Here is a 19,904-nt window from a genome sequence, read left to right on the forward strand (position 1 = left end):
TACAGTGTACATTAAGCGACACGAAATCAACTGGCGGAAGAGTCATAAAATCGGACCGTCGTCGCCGCGTACCGATTGGACTTTGAGCGGTCAAAGATTGGATTGAGATGGTGGACTTCTTCTCGTGCAAGATATATCAGGTCACAGATATATCGTGGTTGTCCTGCTGTGAGGATCGTTTTGTTGGTTGCTAGACATTCGATACACTGTTAGGAATATTAAGCAGAAGAATGTCGTTCGAGTTGGATATAACGCCACCGGGATCGGAAGCCCTGGCTGTCGCCGAGAAGGAGCTCCGGGAGACCGAAAATAACACGAAGGAGGGGCTCGCAGCTTTAAAGAAGTATATCGAGGGTGAGTTTCCAGAAAATTTCTTTCAACGTTCTATTTGCTGATCATCTTCACTTTTGGCTTTGTCGCATGTTTAATTCCGAAATGTTCTCTCGTGTAGTTCCGTCGCTATTGTTCTTTAACGCGAGACAGCGCGATTTTTATGATCGGGCTTACGAGAGGGATTTGCTTTCGAATTTGGAGCTTTCTGCTATTCGCAGCTTTGTCTTTAGGCGATCCTATCGCTATTTTCCCTTACGCGATGATGGATTCTGTAAGAGTTTACAGAATATTTTCGTCTTTAGTATTTGACAGTTGGCTAGGGTTTTAGCGAAGTCTATTAGTTTTCGATATTATTAAAAAATTGGCAGCGATCTAACGGGCAAATGTAGGATATCCGTGCTCTAAAATTTTATCTTCGCCTTGAAACTTTCGTCTCTTAAGGGAAGAACGTTAGACGCACGATGCGATAGATTTCTTTTATGCGAAAAGTCGAAGATTATTTACCTCGATGCGAAGCTTCTACTAGTCGATACGATAAATCGATGAAAGCGATCTTAATCTTCACGGCCACCAACGCTCGTAAACAGGTGAACCATTAGATTTTGACGTCGGGTTACGTAGCCGTTGCCGAACAAAGATATTTGACAGTTTACGCAAGCTTGATCGACTATCTCACTTCAGATTCTTTAATAAACGAAGACAGTCGAAAACATTACGTACTACATACTGGCTTTGTTTTTCTTTCCATTGTCATCCATACTATATTGAGAAATTATCTTATATTTAAGAAAACAACTAACTGACGATAATGCGCATAACAAACACACAATTCATAAGGAACTTCAGAAATATGTCATACACGATAGTCGCTTCGTTTCTAGATTCAACTTTAATTTCCAATTGTTTTAATAATATTCTCCGTCATGCGATGTAATTCGTATAAATGTAATAGATATAGCACGTTTTATATAACGATTAACGTTGTTTATTCGTACGTTCGTTACTATAATACGTAAAAACGCGACGTTTTCAACATTTTAAATTTAAATGAAAATCAATATTCAATAGACGGTGTAAATCAATTCGCAAAGACGCCTTTTCTTTAACAATCGGAAAAAGAAAACTATTGATTTTTAATAATTTATTTGCATAATTTTAATGAATTCCAGTTGATTTCAATAGATATCGACGAGAGGGAAAAAAATATTGAAAAATCTTTGGAAGTATATAGAATTAAGAAAAGTATAAAGGATATTTTAACATATTCAAAGGATTGACGTTATTCTAGTCAGCTCCGAGTGCATCAGAACGTTCACTGACGGTCATCATCGCCTCTTCGATAAGAGCTTATCGGTGTGGCTGTACAGTAGCGTTCGAGTTTTCGTTTAAACATCGTCTGTGTTTCACAATTCTTGAACGTTGATAAATAGAGCCAGTATAGCAGGTACACGGATGAAAATGATCAAAGATCGTTGGTAATACAATTGATTAAATCTGTATCGATAATGCTGTGTACCTTGACCCTTGACGTTAAGAGGTAAAGAAACCTGTATATCTAAGATAAGATTCTCGTTGTACCAATATAAAACCGTGTCATTAATGCCAGAAATAGTGCCGGCGAAAAAACCTTGGTACTCTCTGTTTTATACTTTTTCTTCGCAAATTAGATCGATCCAATTCGATATATTAATATTGGCTAAGTATGGAAAGAGAGTATACTTGCCAAAGGGTATAGAACAAGTTTCTTCTTATCTTTAAACAGTTGCGAATATTACTGAAATAGAATTACACTCTGATTAGAAACTTTTGGTAGTCACTGTAAATAAAAATATACCATTGTGAAACAAATTCGTAAATACAAAAAAAATAATATAATCGTATTTGGAGGTCGATATGATCGTAACTTTAAAAGTTGGTACATTTTACTTTATCATTTAGGGAATAAGGAAATACGCTCGATCGTCTTACAACACGCTGCGTTGAAAATACTGTTTTGACATAGTACGGTGGAAAAATTGCGACAGCCTTCCTTATAACACAATATTCGACACAGCACAGAACGAACTGACCGCTATTTTTATGACAAGGTTTCAAATTCTCGTCACTAAAAGACATACAGTAAAATCTGGTAGGACTGATCATGCAATTTAAATGTTAATAGATTCGCAATAGAATTCGCTTAGTTTATCTTCGCGTAATTTATTTGCGGATAATATCCACTGTAGACTAGGAATTTATCACTGTTATCTCGGTCAGTTCAAAAGTTTCTTTGATCATTGGAGATAAAGTATAATTATAGTTTTTGTTTGAGCTCGAGTGGAAGCAAGCGTTTCTGTGCAAATTGGAGTTTGATATATCGGATGATAGCATTGCAATGACTTTTTTCATTTATTGACAAGAAACAGTGCTAGAAATCTATCGATGAAAACACCGATATATCACGCTTAACATTCTCTATACAATGTTAGACAAGTTTTAGCATAATTTTTTAAAAGTTCTTCAAAAGTTTTAAAGTTCTTTTCTCATTTTGATCGCTTGTCCTGTTCCGTTCCTGACTTCAGGAATGAGTCGCAGATTGTTGCAATTTTCTTAACAAGGAATACCGGGGCAATTTTTTACGGAAGAGGTTTCGCTGTGAGCACGCGAGGACAGTTCGATCTTCCACTACTGTCGTGACTGATGAAATGAAAATTATTTCCCGAGTGAAATATAGTTTCTATATCGAATTGGACGAATTGAACGAATTGAAAGGGATATTATGGAATAACTTGTGTGCGTGTTCGAATAATTTCATGAAATTCAATAGACCGTTTTGAAGATTTGCATCTATGGATCTAATGGAAGATTAAAACTCTTTTGCCAGTTATGGAAATCTAGTCAATAATTGATAATTTTTCTCATTATTCGACTGCACGATTTTTATACATTCTTAGAAGATTTAATTGTTAAACAAAATTTAATATATATGTGTTTCTAATACAAGTTACTTTGTTTCACTGTTTATATAGATTTTTAAAAATATTCTCAATTAAAGAGGTTGCTGCAAGAAGGAGTCAGTTCCGGTAATTTAAGTAAATTAATACAAAATAATTGAAAGTCAATCAAACTTAAATCACTTTTTGAGACGTGCTACAAGTGCATTGTCAATATATGCCTATGACATAGCAAATTCCTCAATGGTAAATAAGCAGTGGAAACGAAGATCAAGTGCAGTTAACAAACACGTTTTCTAATTTACTTGCAAGATTTCTATTTACTTAAGACACTTCGTACGGTAGCGACCATATCGTTTCGATATCCTTCTATTTTGTGTATTTAGGTAACTGTCACAACGGCATACTTGAGCGTCCCGATTGAATATTTATGTGTCTTAGTGTTACGTATTCAAACCACTCCATGCTCGTATTCGGATAAAAATACGACAATTGTTACGTCCCGTGAGATAATCCGTACGCCATCCCTCGTTATCTGGCCACCAAAGGTCCACGTACCGTTATTCAGACCTTCGATATTCTTATTAATTTGAAGGAATCTCTCATCCTGTAAGTGTTTTCCGTTATGGACGATCCTTAAAACGGTCCTTATGTTTATTGTGCGCTCTTATAAATTACGGAGAAAGCGGGTATCTACCTAACGGGAAAAGCGGTTTTTTCCCAAGGACAATGTCACTCAGGAGCCACGTTGGTAGGAGGTTTCCTCCTCCTATCTTCATTCATTAACGTTGACAATAACCAATGGGCATCGCGGATCGTTAGCCTCAATTTCCTAACGAAAAGTGTGAACAACGAATCCCCTTTCTTCGTTCGAAAAGCACACCCGTACCGTGCTTCCCTCCGTAATAAGACGAGAGCGGACAGTCAGTCAAAAGTTCGGCTCCAAGAAATCAAAAGTCCGGTGCCAATTCGAAAAGAGTCAAATCTCTGCTCGCGAAGAGTCAAACACCAACTCGAAAAGAGTCAAAACTTAGTGGCCAACTCGACAAGTTGCTAATACTTATACGAGTCGAACACTTTGAACCTGATTGTAAAAGACATTACGACTCGACATTGTAGCCTGATCCACGAGTATCTCCGAACATTTATATAATCAGTAAAATCAGTTGTTGGAAATAAAATATATATTATAACCTGCTAACCGCAGTGTTATACTAACTCAACCACCCCTATTATCCCACCAGAAATAAGGGAATCGATCTGTTCGTGGCGTTGATTATTCTAATCGTAACAGGAATTTACGATTCCCGTTGACGCGCTCCCTCGCGATCGCGTCTCTCCGCGACTGGTGGAATTTACAACAATATACACAAGATTGTTATGTTTTTACTTTTTGCGGTTGTCTTTGCAGCGACGTTCGGTTTGCACTGTATAAACATATACATAAACAGTAATAGTAATACCCAATGGCAATAATAATTATGTTTAAAGTTTAAGAACCTATGACAAAAAGTAGTTAGCTATTTAGAGGTATGTAAATCTAGGCTTACAATCGAAACACTTTCGCGTTTTTAGGCGTTTCTTGCCTAGTCGTAGCATGAACTTAGTCACCTTTTGTGACGATCCTCGCTATCTTAGCTTAACTCTCTTCTGTTCCCTCCTTCCTCCTTTCTCCTACTTGTTTTATTTCAATCCCTTCCCCTCGTTTCTCAACAACTTCTTCATATTTCCTGCTTATCTTGTCGTCTCTTCACATTCCCGTGCCAGTATCTTCTAACGATGATAAGAGAATGTAATTGTAGATATTAAACAAAAGCGTTGAAAGTGGTGAATATTGATATAAGGAATAATTGAACGTCTAAATATTTTTGCGAGCTCTACGAATGAAATGTGTATGAGCTGGCTCTGTATTTTCTAACTTTTATGTAGATTTTTAGATTTTTAGTCAAAATGTTTCGTATATAATTGGTTATAAAATTCGGGTAATTATATAGAAAAGGACACGTCTCACCGCTTTTAACGATCTTGAAATACATTGTCAAGATCGATATTCTGTACAACTTTCTCCTGTACACGTTATCGCAAAGCCGCTTGATTTCCGCTTTTCCGAGATATTTGGAAAAAACTTTGGTATAGTTTACCTTACGATTACGCTTCGTTCTGGAGTAGCGAGACGCGCTTTTACGTAGTCCAACTTAAACTGAATTCATCGATGAGATAGGCAACCACTTTTAATATTGTATAAATAAAAAAGAAAATGAATGGATCATGGATTGGACTAGATCATTAGAGTATTAACCAGCCGCCATTAGGCGGTCGGCTATGCTAGTGCGAAATAATTTTCAATGAATCCATTTATATATGAACTGATATATGACATATGAACGCTATACCTTATCTGTCTATTCGTTTTTTTTTTATTCAGTTGTTTACATTCACAATTTGTCCGATTTGGACGTTTGGTAGAAATCTGTCTATTCAATACAATTAATAAGTAGAGTCGTGCGTATCTATAGTATATGTATGTTAGCCACATGTAGCCTAATGATAAGCACGCGCGATTTTAATCTTTGAGTTGTACACAAAAGTATATATGGTATAATACGCTATACAGTATACAGGGTGCTTCAATTTTTTTCCAGCCAAACGTTCTTGTCAGTATATTTTATAGATCAAGGTTTAAAAAAAGTCATATAAATATCATTGGAAGTATTGTCAAAGTTTTATAACAAAAAAAAAAAAAAAAAGGAAAATAAACGATATACGAATGAGCAGTAACAAATCTGCTTTACTACGGTATAAAGTGTGAATAGATCAGGAATATTTACATGTAGTAGTAGTTAGAAGGTATCATAATACTTGTGCGGCTCCAACTCTGATCTTACTAATCTTGTGATTAACAGCGATAAGATTGAATTTATTAATGTTCGAAATTTCCGTTTATTACTCGTTGAAGTTGATTATATGAAAATCCAGCCATTTATATGCGGTATATACATGGCATTGTATATATGGTAAAATGACGTGAAGTGGAAATTAAATTTCATTGAAGTTTTTTTTGAACATCTGGGAAATGAAGGCCGGGCGATAGTTACAGTACGAGAAGATTGTTCGAATGTCAACGTTGACAGTATAATTCAAGTTCGTTGAAATCGGTGAGGGGTACCCTTTTCTATGTAATTACCAAAGTTCGTAATTCCATGTATCTATAAAATGGACGATATATTATATCCAGAAAAAGTTTTTATAAACGTTCGGTAAAAATCGATGATTTCAATAAAAAAAAACCTTCGTCACAAAGTCTACAAATCATAACATAGTTAACACAACGATAGTTACACTTATAATAATTATATAATATGAACATTGAACATTGTGCTTAAAAAATTGATATACATTATGCATTATATTGAGTAGAAGAAGTTAAAATACATTTTCTATTTCCCTGAATTATATTTCGTTACATCTTCAATCCTGATAGCTGTAATATTATTCGTCATACATTTCATACGTTTTAACGTTATTTATCAAATGAAAATGAGAACATTTTCATTTTCAGACGACAAGACGCTCTATTTTCGTACGGACGAAGTTTTTCTTTTAATATTCCTGCGACCATGCAAATTCTACGCGAAGAGCGCCTACGAGCTGATGAAGAGGACCGCCGAGTTCAAAGATAAAAACGCAGCTCTGTTGTCTAATTTGATGCCAAGCGACGAGAAGGTCACTATGCTCGAGCACAACGTGGTGAATGTCATCAAAGGAAGAGATAATAAAAATCGAAGAATACTTGTTGTTAACTGCGGAAAGTCTTGGGACCCGACCGCTGTCAGCGCCGATCAAATATTTCGAGTGTTGTATTTGGTTCACCAGCTCGCTATCTGGGAGCCGCTAACTCAGGCAAGTACGATAGAAATTGTGGACGGACAGGCTGGTTTTATAACGCTGTTGGTTTTGTAACGTTCAATATACTCGTGATTATATGGTTATGTAAAATATCACAGACTGCAATCGTAGCTGAGAAGTTTATTTCTTTCTTTGGTAGTTCGTGACTTGCTTTTCAGACATGCTTTTATGTTCGTGTAAGAAAATGATCCTCTTTTACAGATATACGGAACTATCGTCATAATGGATTTCGAGGGCCTAAGTATGAAACAAGTGATGGGCATGACACCATCTTTTTGCATGAAACTCTTGACGTTTATTCAAGAAGCTATGCCTCTGCGTTTGAAAGAGGTTCGTAGACAACTTTGATTTAAGGATTTTGTAATATTTCTTACTATCTCGGAATGTTGCGCGTTGTTACGCATGAATTCTGCATTTTGATAATTCAAACGAAGACTATAGGTGGAAAACATGATAAACCGCACCAGTTTTCTTATGGGAAAGGGATTTTTAAATTCAACGCACTGTCACCTACTTCCACTCAAACGAATCTATTCTAAAAACCGTGGAATTTTTAAAATTATGAAAATCTTCAAAATCCGGATTAATGGAACTAACTTTTAGACCTTCCCATAAATGCGCGAACGTCTGTAATTTAGTTCTGTATGTGATAGGATCGACCCAGAAGTGAAATTACTTTACGTATAGTTTGAACGCTTTTGATTAATAACGTCGACGATTCTAATCGATCGCAGGTACACTTCGTAAAACAACCGTTCCTATTCAACATGGTGTGGCAAATGTTCAAGCCCTTCGTGAAGGAAAAGCTAAAGAAACGTATGTTCTTCCACGGCACCAAGATGTCTTCCCTTCATGCATACATTCCAGTTAGTCACATTCCGAAGAACTATGGGGGCAATCTACCGGAAATCGATTACTCCAGCGCCGATTGGTATCCTGTACTGCTTCAGCACGAAGATAAGATCAAAGGTAAGATTTAATTAACCTAATTGAAAGTATTCATTCTTTCCAGTCGTACGTTATATAGAGACAAAAATCGACGTTGCATTCGAGTCTTCTTAAAATATATGTTTTATATTCTTTAAAAATATAAATTTTTTATAGAATTTACAAATGACATAAATATATCCTTTTGTCTTGTAAATGGATTTAATAGAAATACGTCAATTAAAATATGATAGAAGATTATAGAAAAGGAACACTCGAATAAATCGGGATGAAATAAAAATTTTCGATATAACAAAGCAAGAAACTGATACAATTTCTTTTATTTTTCAGAATGGAATTCGTACGGATATCGTAAAAGTGAATAACGAATATCGAAAAACGAAGGGACTAAAACAATGAGGCATTCGAATTATACTGTGATCACATTCTTGTACAAAGTATTTTAAGAATATCAACAATTGCTGTCGTTGCACATTTATGATGGATTTATCAAATTACTATTAAGTGTATAGTTTTGTACGAAACATGGTTATTTCTGTATATTATAAATAATATTTGCTCACTCTTAAAATATCCTTTGGCAATGAAAAATATGTTTTCAAGAGAAGTATGAATGACGAGACTATAGTGCGACTATAGTAAATGTAAGCAAAAGATTATAATTGGTATACATGGTATACATGATTTTTGTTTGCATCTTCTTAAAATGCAGAGCAAAGAAGAAAATCCGAGTAAAGTATAAGCGTAAAATGAAAAAAGGCAGAATAGCGAAAAAAGGAAAGTAAAATAAGACTTTTGAAGCAGATTGTTCTGATGATAGGCAATTTTTTAGTCAGGTAATTGCATCTTTATAACAATTTTTGAATAGAGGAACCAGGTTTTCGATTTGTTTATCTTTTACATCTCAAAAGTTCATTTCGAAACCTTTCTCCGTTTCAAGCAAAACCTGTCCTAATAAGATTTACCTTTAAAAAAATATACAAATTCATGCAAACTTATGCAATCTTATTTTTAAATTTCGAAAAACGTTGCTATAATATTCGTAAGTCTCGAATATATTAACAATGATGAGAGGAAGTAAACACAATTAAAAATTCTAAATAAGAATTCAACGAAAACAGTTTAAATCGAGCTTGATGCTAGTTACAAACATTCTAAAATTACAATGCGTAAAGAAGAAGGCAAACTCTTTATGCATTTATATAACGCTTTCGAACTTGACTCGAGTCGTGCAGGTCAACTCGATTCGGAGCGCTATTCGAAACTGGACTAAAAAGAAAGTTTATCGTATAGTACGTAACGACGTATAGAAATTTCTATATCATGTGTGACCACATCTTCGTATTTCTAATTTCATTTTAACGAGGCGAGAATGCAAGGGGAAGAAAAGAAAATGAAAATAGGTAAAACAGAGAAACGAATTTTACAAATATGAATTTTATAAACATAATTTATTAACTACATCGAGTTGTGTTATCAACTAAACTTATTAATTATTTCTCTAACGTACATATTACATATAACGGTATGCGAATAATTCATATTTTTATGAATACAATTTAGAAGATGGAACATAGATAGCAAATCGTTTTGTATATTTTACATATATCGGATATACTGAAAATTTTCGATGAAAAATTATCGATATTTGAACTGTTATAATTTCGTGATTCGTAGAATTTCGCACAACGATCTACTTGGGTTCATTTACAAGCTCGAAGCTGCTGCCTCGTTCACAACATTTCTTAAGCTTCATTAACAATCGTTTAAATTTGTAGAATTTTCGGAAGGAAAAAGTACCCTCGTTTTCCTAACCGTTACACGATGTAAAAACATCTTTGAAAAATAAAATGTACACAGGATCGAACGAAGGACTCGGATATCTTCTTCAAACATATGTAGAGAACACTATGTAGAGAATAGTTTAATAATACATCTTACGTCCATTTCTCTTAGCGAAGAAAAGGCTGAATCACAATGAAGACGAAATCAAGCAGAAATAATGTGTCACGATGACGTATAACAAACGCGAAAGGTGATCGTAAATTAAATGGAATATGCGCATGTCAATTATAAAAATGTTTTTAACGTTGAGTCAGAAATCAGTTCTAAATTTAATTAGTCGCGGTGTCGCGGGTCGAGAAGGAGCATAACCTTCGTTGTGGGTCTCACTGTCACTACAAAGGTGGGAGAAACGCTTTCGCTTTTCAGCCGATTTCCGACTTGTGAGTCGTGCTCCGAGATAGTTTCCACCAGAGTCTCAATCACGTTGCATCCGTTCGTTCGATCGACCGACCAACCTGTTTCTCTTTTAACAGGCCAGCTTCTCAGTTTTTAGTCGTCCCTTCGTCACGATCCTCGTAATCGATACTGCGTTCGTGACATTCGTGGATCTTGTCGCGTAGAAACCGTGACATGACATCCTGCAGCCTCGTCATCGGGATATCGTGAGACGAACCATTATTCTCGTAAAAAAATTAATTTCCCAAGAGAGGAGCTCGATTCCGACTGGATCCCTCGAGTAAGTAAATTTTCAGGTATGACCATTTATTTGTCGATTGGCTCATTTTTATTCGTATTCGATTCGATGTTGTCTGCGTTTAATATCGATGATCGACATTGGTGTGTTATAGGAAGGATTGTTGTTTTGGTTTTGGGCATATTAGTCTTCATGTTCGAATCACGGTTCTGAATTAAAAAGCTGAGAGTACGTATTTTGCGTATCCCATGCTAGAAAAAGGGGGAATCTTGAGGATAAGGAAATAATTCTTTTCTAAGTTGTTCATTTTGTATCCTTTGTTAGTTTATCAAGCGATAAAAGGGTTGAAAAGGAAAATTTGGAATAAATCGGCACTGGAAAATTTTGTTTGTTGAGACAGATTAATACGTATTTGATGATTTAAGTATAAAACGCAAGGGTTATTTACTGTTCGTAAAATATACGACTCTCAGCAAATTCTTATTTTTATCAAACGATATTGCATATTTTATTTTTGGCTAATAATGTGACGCGTCTTTTAATTAATAATTGATAATTAAATATATCACAGTTTATCTTTATCTAGTATCTATGTTTTCTAAGTTTTGTATATATATAAATGACATTGCATAAATTGACTAAAAAAGTGTCGTTGAAGAGGAAAGGCCGAGTAATTAGGTTACAGTATGCTGCACAAAAGTCGCATATAAGAACCGCATTAGAACCACACATTTTGAACTATTTCGTTGTTCGAAATAATAGCAAGTCAATATTATCGGTATAAAGCAACTTAAAGACCTTTTGTTCGTATTTCTCCATTTGAAGTGAATGGAAAGAAAGTTATGCGACAAGATTTCTGCAATATCAATCGCTGTATACACCCGTCAGATATCATTTGGAGTTTTTAGATATCTTATCTGGCAGCGAACTACCGGATTGGGATAAGTACATGTAAAATATAAATAAACGTTGCAAAGAATGGATTTTGTACGTTGCATTTCAACGATTCAATACAGAAGAAAGTGGATATTTATTCGGACAATATTTGCGAACTTTTGTTGTACGAACGATAAAACGATAATAGAAAGTTTCCCATAATATTATTTCACCATTTCCGTGAAAGTTCTTTGGGATTAATTATTATTCATTTTACGATTTACCGCGAGATTTATTGTGGGATATTCGTTCTATCAAAGTCGATAATCGGATCATCGATAGTATTAAAATAGTGTTAATAATTCAGTTAAAAAGTTCAAAAGAAATTCCTTAAATTATGTTTACTTTATACTTCTGAAGTAGTAACTGTGCAAATAGTGAAACAGATCCTACGATTACTCGCGTTAAATTCCGTATTTAGCTTGTTTCAAGCAAATATTTATACACATTATGGTACATTCACACAAACACTCGCTTCCATCAATTTCGTTAACAACGAATAAAAACGAAATTTTGTATACATAATATTTATCCGATGTCGAGAATACTAAATGGTGAACGATATACATGCAGAGGAAATAAATAAAAATTCTTTTTAGTAGAGAGAATAACGTAAATTTTATGGAAAACACATGACTGAGCGCTGTCAGTGCTAGAATAACGTCTCAATCCAAAATCTTCCTCGAAATCAACGTGCAACGCACCAAACAATACCATATCGATTAAAAAGATTGGAGGATCGACGGAAACACGCATCGAGCTGAACAACGTCCAATTATCACTGACGTTAAAATCACATTTAATTTATGTAAATATGATATTCATAAACTTGTACACGTATTACGTAAGTAATACACGTACAATAGCAAACGTAATTCGAACAAACGGTAAAAGAAAAAGGTAGAATTATTTCTACATACATATGTGTATACACATGCATGTAGTTCCTATGTTTCTAACAAAAATTGTATGTAACTGGTTTTTCATGTATGTTCTATACATAGAGTTCGTTCAAGAGTAACAAAGCCTTGTCAGCGATCTCATGGAGCGGCTAGGAGACCAGGATGCCTGCATCGTTCCAACCAAATCGAGAGAATTGCCGCATTTGAAGATAGGCAGCTCCGTGTTGAAGGCCGATTTCGACGAAGGCGATGACTTCTACAGGGAAAAGACGAAGAACGAGTTACGCGAGACGCCAGAGGTCGTGGAACAGGCGTTGAAGGACTTCAAGGCGATGTACAAAGGTACCAGGTAACGGGACTGCTGGGAAATGGTGCCCGGTAGCGCTATAGCGTTCATTTCATGGCCATCTTAACATACATTCACTCGGATAATCGTGAAATACAGGGAAGTTTGGTAGAAAATACTCGATTTTACAGTTTGTGCAAGAGTTAGGAGAATTTTCAGCGAATAGAAACGGTAGCTATGAAAGCGATTAGAAAAGTATGGTTAAGTTTAAAAATGTCACATGAATGGCTTTACGAATAGTTTAGTAGGAAAGACTCGCTGTACGTATTTGGAGAGGATTTAAGAGAAGTTTGCGTTAATTCGAAGAATAAAAGGAAGCATTTCGAAGATGTTACGTGAATCGAAATACGATAAATTAGTGACATTTCAGCCGATATGTCAGTAGAGAAGATACGGTTTTTAACACTTTACTGACTGTTAGCGGTTCAACAGGATACGCACGTTCGACCGACAGCTCAGGCGCAGATTCTCCCTGGCGCCGGCTCTGTTTCGGTTTAGATTCTCCAATACCATTCTTTTCGTTCATCGCGAACGGTAAGTTTTTCAAATTGGTATAAAACTATGGGAGCTTACAAAGCAACGCAGCTGACGCAACTGAGCAAGGTACTTTAGTACTAAATAAGAAATTATTGCTCAAATAATGAGAAAGATTGTCGGTGACAAAAAGCCGATTAATAGGCTATCGGTTGGTAAAGTGTTAAGAAATCTTGTTGTTTTTCTTATCGGTCTATTGTAGATGGAGACGTTTAGGGAAAGAGAGAAGAGAGAATATTTTTGTACTGTAATTCATTTGGATAGAAAAGCGAAGAGCGTTCTTCGTGCAAATTTCTGTCGTGCAAGCATATTGCAATCCTTCCTTTATCTGCTGTACACTTCAGCCGGTGATATTTTCTTATAAATTGAATCGAAGAGGATCAAGAATGCCGTGTGAAACGATTTCTCATATGGAAGAGCGCTCGATAGATTTTCATCGACGTTTTAGAATCATTCGATTCTCTGCAAGTACTTTGAACAGGGAAATTGTAGACAGACAAAGAATAACAATCGCAATCATTTATCAACCGCGATAAATATTTTTCATATTTTCTTATCAGCCAGGTTTAGTGATCTGTGCGATTTCTTCTCGATAAATCAAAATATCCTATCAGCAATAACGAAGGTAAAGCAAGATTAATTAAGCAATCGACAAGACTAAAGTACAAAAAGCCTTTTATGGAAATAAATAAATAAATATTTTTGATATTTTGTTACCAGCCAGGTTTAGTGATCTGTGCGATTTCTTCTCGATAAATCAAAATATCCTATCAGCAATAACGAAGGTAAAACAAGATTAATTAAGCAATCGACAAGACTAAAGTACAAAAAGCCTTTTATGGAAATAAAGAAATAAATATTTTTGATATTTTGTTACCAGCCAGGTTTAGTGATCTGTGCGATTTCTTCTCGATAAATCAAAATATCCTATCAGCAATAACGAAGGTAAAACAAGATTAATTAAGCAATCGACAAGACTAAAGTACAAAAAGCCTTTTATGGAAATAAATAAATAAATATTTTTGATATTTTGTTACCAGCCAGGTTTAGTGATCTGTGCGATTTCTTCTCGATAAATCAAAATATCCTATCAGCAATAACGAAGGTAAAGCAAGATTAATTAAGCAATCGACAAGACTAAAGTACAAAAAGCCTTTTATGGAAATAAATAAATAAATATTTTTGATATTTTGTTACCAGCCAGGTTTAGTGATCTGTGCGATTTCTTCTCGATAAATCCAAATATTCTATCAATGATAGCGAAGGAAAGACAAGATTAATTAAGCAATCGACAAGACTAAAGTATAAAAAATCTTTTACGGAAATACGATTCTTATCTTACGAATTATACTTTGAATTAGCCTCGTGTTGTTGCAGTTACTCTTATAGCGAAGAAAGAAGTGCTACGAACGACATGCAGCGTTGTCGCGATGTTACCACGGTGTACGTTCGTTTTATACGTTCGGAACCGGTTAGGTGAAAATGAAAATTTCACTTTATCGCGAGCTCGGCTAATGTTCCTCGAAGGAACTTGATAGAAACTGAAGGTAATAGTCGCGGCGAATAATCGTCAAATAATCACTCGCTTTCTTATTTTAATAAGTATTTTTTGCTTACTTAATTTTCTTTTCTTAAACAAGGAAAATTTTCTTCGTCACAATGAACGAGTTAGCGAACATCTTCTTTTTAAAATTGTACCGATCGTAATAAATACTCCAGCAGTGGAATAATGTATCGTTATGATCGAATAACCGCTAGGTTTGTCTCCTGAAGCAATATCAATTTTCCTTTGTAATGAAACGCCAAATGTAATTACACGTTTCGAACGTGAAGGTTTGTGTTTCGTTTTTAGATGAACCCGATCTGTTCGTGCCGGATGACGATGAATTTTGTCGGAAGTTCCTACGACCTTGCAAATGGTACCCGAAAAGTGCCTTTGAACTGGTGAGTTAAATTCTACCTTAACATACATATTCATATACCTACTGCCATTGCAATTCAACAACCGCGTCAATAATTATTGTTGAAACTCGAACAGTTAAGTTTGAAATAATTAAGAGAACGCAACGTATGTGTCAATAGCAGCGAGTATGCTGATTGTCGCAAAAATTTGTCAGCTGTCAATGATTTAACAAAATTATTAGAATCGCATTTCATTTCAAAATTAGGTAAGAATTATATTGATAGAAAATCGTTGTAACTTCACAGATGAAACGGTTTTACAAGTTCAAGATGAACAATCCACGCTACTGCTTAAATCTCTTACCCAGCAACGAGAAGAAGGTGCTGTCTTCAGATATGGTGATTCCGTTACCAGATCGTATGGCGGATGGTTGTAGAGTGCTTCAGATCAACTGTGGGAAAGCGTGGAACACAAAACTCATCAGTATCGATGAAATATTCCGATCGATCATACTGTCACTGGAAGCGGCTATGGCTGAACCCAAGACACAGGTATACTCAATGGAATTGTCATGTTCTTGTTCAAAACAAATCTCGTTTTAAATCTCATCTCCATTTTTTGAATAAAGAAGAAAGTCAGGGAACGACGAAGAAGTTAGACACGTGAGAAATGCACGATGAAAATAAGGTGTGAAATGAAAGTATGGTATACAAACGTTAAAAGCCTTTCTTCGAGTATTGGTTGAGCTTACAGAGGAAACGATTGTGTAATAACTGGTATGGAGTCCAGCTGCCTTCCCGCAGTATATTTAGTATCGTTAGGAAAGCACGCTCTATCGGAGTCGATACATAGCACCTTGAAAAATGTGCAAGCCTCATCGTAACATTCTATTCGAGTTCTCACAATACCCTACCGTGTATTTTCCCATACGGTGCCGATCTTCCAGACGCATACTTTATACGCATATGCGTACAACCGCGATATCGTGAATATTTCTCCATTCCGTCTGAAAAATACTGCTGTACCTTTGTGAATATCTTTTCCCTGTATTCTATTCTTCCTATTCTATCGTATTTCTGTTTACCGTATTCTGTCTCACCTTATACCGTAGTTTAGACAAACTTTTGTCCTATTTATTTTCTCCATTCTACTTGTCGCGTTACGTTAACGTTCTATTACCGTTATAATTTGTCATTATATCTTTTACGTGTTTTCTGTAGATTGCTGGAATCCATGTAATTTTAAATATGGACGGCCTAACATTGAACCATGTGACGCACATCACTCCGAGTTTCGCCGCCTCGGTAACGGATTGGGTACAGAGATGTTTACCCTGTCGACTGAAGGGTATCCACGTAGTGAATCAACCCTTCATATTCAACATGGTTTACGCTATCTTCAAACCTTTCCTTCTGGTACGTGCTTCGACGATCATTTATCAACGAGTTCTCATTAACCCTTCTGCGTTTTCCGCGTCGTTTACGACCAAAGCGTATTTTTCTATCGTCAGAGAATTTCTTAGGTCGTATGAAAATAAGAAACAATTGTTATTGGTCGCGCCTGATTTACCTACACGCGTTGAAAGCTCCTTTTCCGGTCGAAAGGTCAGTGAGATCGAGACATAAAAATTTCGATGATCGTAGTTTGGTTAATTTTGTGTCTAATGTACTTAATCCCATATTCTCCTATTTGAATGAAAAATAGTTCGATTACGACGGTATATCGAAGGAAAGACTAATCTAGATGTATATGCAAAAGTGAATTTTAATAATTTTGCATATCACCTCGTGCTAGATTTTGTACACGTAAATGTTAGTTTGGATACGAATCAAACTGAAAATAACAACTTAACGATGTTGATACTGTTTCTTTATGTATTTACTAAATAGACGAGGATGAGTCGTAATAATATTTGTCGCTTTGTAGAATATTTTAATTTGATCATCGATAATTGAAATTTCATTTACAGGAGAAAACACGTAAGAGGCTTCACTTTCACGGAACAAACAGAGACACTTTATTGTCTTTCATTAATGCGAAAGCTTTGCCGATGGAGTTTGGTGGCGAACTCGAGATGCCGAACGAATCGATTGGTCAAGGCGTTTGCGATTATTTCTGCTGGTTCGAGAAGGACTTCGAAGGTACTTTACAACTTGTCATTTCCCAATTTCTATTCCATATCCTCGAATATCCTTCATCTGTGGAAATTAATCGCATGCTGATATATTATAGCGCAATATGTATACACATACATATAGGGTGTTCTTGCAATTTAGCGTACAAATTTTAAAAAATTTGTCAAAATAAGATTAATACGTCATGTAGTAAAAAGCTTCGTTAGAAAGTTATACGTGTTATGCAATGATACGAGCGACATATGTTTATCGTTTCTACTATGAGTCTACTATACTTGTATGTAAAGAAACTAGACAAAATTATCACGAGATTCGGTCTATGATAAAATTAATAGCATGCCGATGTCAACATTGTATTTACAAAAGCAAACGACACTTCGAAATGCGCACACAAGTACATATACAGGGTGGTTGGTAACTGGTGGTACAAGCGGAAAGGGGGTGATTCTACGCGAAAAAAGAAGTCGAAAATATAGAATAAAAATTTTTCGTTCGAGGCTGTGTTTTCGAGAAAATCGACTTTGAATTTTCGCTGGGTACGCGTGCACTTTATCGCGTCTCGTTATAACGGATCTCACTGTAGATCGTTGTCTCGATGGAAAAATTAAAAAAAAAAATTTTTATTCCATATTTTCGACTTCTTTTTTCGCGTAGAATCACCCCCTTTCCGCTTGTACCACCAGTTACCAACCACCCTGTATATACAGCTTTACGTTGTATGTGAAGTAATTTATAGCTTTTAATACAATATTTATGGAACTTTCGCTACATGATGTTTTAGTTTGATTTTTATCTATAGAATACACTGACGCAGTTCGGACATTAAATTCTTCAGGACCAAATGTTTATTAATTCGTAAAAGAAGTTAATTTTCTTCAACATCGTGTTAACGCGACACTTCATTCGCTTCTGAATTCTACTTTTCGATATTATAGTTGTGGAGGAATGTTATCAAATGTAATTTTATACGTTGATTTTTAACGAGCAGAGTTTTAAGTAAAATTAATCCATTAGTCCATTAATCAAGAAAAGATAAACGAGGAAAGTTAACACTCTGTTTAGTGGGAATGCCACAGATTGTGCAAATCGACCTCGACGTAAACGCATATTTTCTGGCCATGTAATTTGATTTACCGGTGCATTGGTTATTATTACGGGGTCTTATCGCGTTTGATTCTTTAAATAAATGTACAGTTCCCACGTTACGAATTTCACACTAATTCGGATTACACTTGATATTAGTGACTTGCGTAATTACGCATGTGTTTCGTTACTGCATGCTATTATCGGGTATAGTTTGGGTTACGCAACTGCACCTCGTATAATTTCCCTCGTATACAGAAAAGGATAATTGCCGGACCATACAACTTCGTTCATTACGTAAAAGGATTAATTACCGTCTTGAAAAATATCTTGTTTATCTTTGATTCTCGCTTGCGAACTAAACCTCGGCTGACTTTCTTCTTACCCTTCGACTATCTCCCTTTTACGCTTTACATACAGCTATATCTTTAACAGATAATAAATGTGTGAAAATATTGGGAAACTTCAGATTTTAAAGAACAAAGGATTTCTACAGGAACGGCGAAAACGAAAAGAAATTTTAAAGAACAAGCAAAAGTATGTTTAGTTAATGAAGCAAATAATTGTTCTTTTAATCCTTCTATGGAAATATTTTATTTTTTCCAGACAAAAAGCGTTAGGTAGTACATAATTCTTAGTGCTAATAAAGGTCATCTCCTAGGTTTTCAGGTAGATAGGGTTAAATAGTTTGATACATGATCTGGTAAAGCAGCTTCTATTCTAGTTTGATAGCAGGAAATAAACGAAAGGAATAGTTTGTCCAAGTTTGCGATTCGTGCGAATGGTGGACTTATATAAATATTAGTAATACAAGTACAATTAGGGTAATAATATAGTCCCCGGATATCCAAGACTGCTTAACCTGCGTTTTCACTTGTCCATATTAAATTTTCTAGAAAGTAGTCGACTTATAGTAAACTCATGCAAATTAAAAATCTTTTTCGTTACAGTTGCCAGTAAATATGGATATGTTAAGAGTACATAATGACGAGGGACAAGGTGTGATAAGCGTTCAATTTGAAACGAGATAACAGAGATTTTAAGGTAAAGTGATTGTTTTCATTGAATAAGTATAACGAAATAGGGGAAACGGGTGATAAACATTGGAAGAAATCACGATTTAAATATCAAAGAAGGAGGAGGTTGGGAGTTCCAATAATTATCATTATAGATGGATCGATGATCTTTATGTTCGCGTTGGATAAAATTTATTTGAGAAATAAGAAAGATAGATAAACGAATTACAACGATGAGCGTATCGAAGTGATAACGAAGTTATCTTGTAATTATTCTTGTTACGAATAAATAAATATTTCGTGATTTCAAATGCGACAAGTGTAACGGGCAATGTACGTTGTTATTAATATTGTTACTTGGTTTAATAAAATATATAAGCAATAAATACATATAAATCATAGTCGTGGTAAATAATTGTGACATTGATGGTTCTTCGTTGTATAATTGAT

General features: G+C 35.2%; 2 protein-coding genes across 3 annotated transcripts; both read left to right on the forward strand.

Moving 5' to 3' along the window:
* The first annotated feature begins 21 nt into the window (after nt 1-21).
* Nucleotides 22-8,691, forward strand: LOC138178279 (retinaldehyde-binding protein 1). The gene is made up of 5 exons (XM_069109963.1): nt 22-354; nt 6,826-7,166; nt 7,374-7,502; nt 7,907-8,141; nt 8,451-8,691. Exons 1-5 carry the CDS (start codon nt 231-233, stop codon nt 8,483-8,485), a joined length of 864 nt encoding a protein of 287 aa, XP_068966064.1. The 5' UTR covers nt 22-230; the 3' UTR covers nt 8,486-8,691.
* Nucleotides 8,692-10,162: 1,471 nt separating this feature from the next.
* On the forward strand, nt 10,163-19,851 carry LOC138178277 (alpha-tocopherol transfer protein). Of its 2 annotated transcripts, none has more exons than XM_069109958.1 (7): nt 10,163-10,657; nt 12,540-12,779; nt 15,170-15,261; nt 15,526-15,771; nt 16,441-16,635; nt 17,190-17,361; nt 19,389-19,851. In XM_069109958.1, the coding sequence occupies exons 2-7, from the start codon at nt 12,578-12,580 to the stop codon at nt 19,421-19,423; spliced, it is 942 nt and encodes a 313-aa protein (XP_068966059.1). In that variant the 5' UTR covers nt 10,163-10,657; nt 12,540-12,577; the 3' UTR covers nt 19,424-19,851. The 2 variants fall into 2 exon arrangements, with proteins under 2 accessions (XP_068966059.1, XP_068966058.1); XM_069109957.1 differs by having other exon boundaries at nt 10,164-10,641.
* The last annotated feature ends 53 nt before the right edge of the window (nt 19,852-19,904 follow it).

This window comes from Bombus flavifrons, chromosome 3 (genome assembly GCF_040668555.2).
Source record: "Bombus flavifrons isolate JBK064 chromosome 3, iyBomFlav1_principal, whole genome shotgun sequence".
In the NCBI taxonomy this organism is placed as follows: Eukaryota; Metazoa; Arthropoda; class Insecta; order Hymenoptera; family Apidae; genus Bombus; species Bombus flavifrons.

Excerpts from the sequence above, each read along its gene's own strand:
- LOC138178279 (XM_069109963.1), top strand. The coding sequence starts at position 231 with ATGTCGTTCGAGTTGGATATAACGCCACCGGGATCGGAAGCCCTGGCT. Across the intron at positions 7,503-7,906 it reads TGCCTCTGCGTTTGAAAGAG|GTACACTTCGTAAAACAACC; the intron begins GTTCGTAGACAA and ends AATCGATCGCAG. Across the intron at positions 8,142-8,450 it reads GCACGAAGATAAGATCAAAG|AATGGAATTCGTACGGATAT; the intron begins GTAAGATTTAAT and ends TTTATTTTTCAG.
- LOC138178277 (XM_069109958.1), top strand. The coding sequence starts at position 12,578 with ATGGAGCGGCTAGGAGACCAGGATGCCTGCATCGTTCCAACCAAATCG. Across the intron at positions 16,636-17,189 it reads TCTTCAAACCTTTCCTTCTG|GAGAAAACACGTAAGAGGCT; the intron begins GTACGTGCTTCG and ends TTTCATTTACAG. Across the intron at positions 17,362-19,388 it reads GTTCGAGAAGGACTTCGAAG|TTGCCAGTAAATATGGATAT; the intron begins GTACTTTACAAC and ends TTTTCGTTACAG.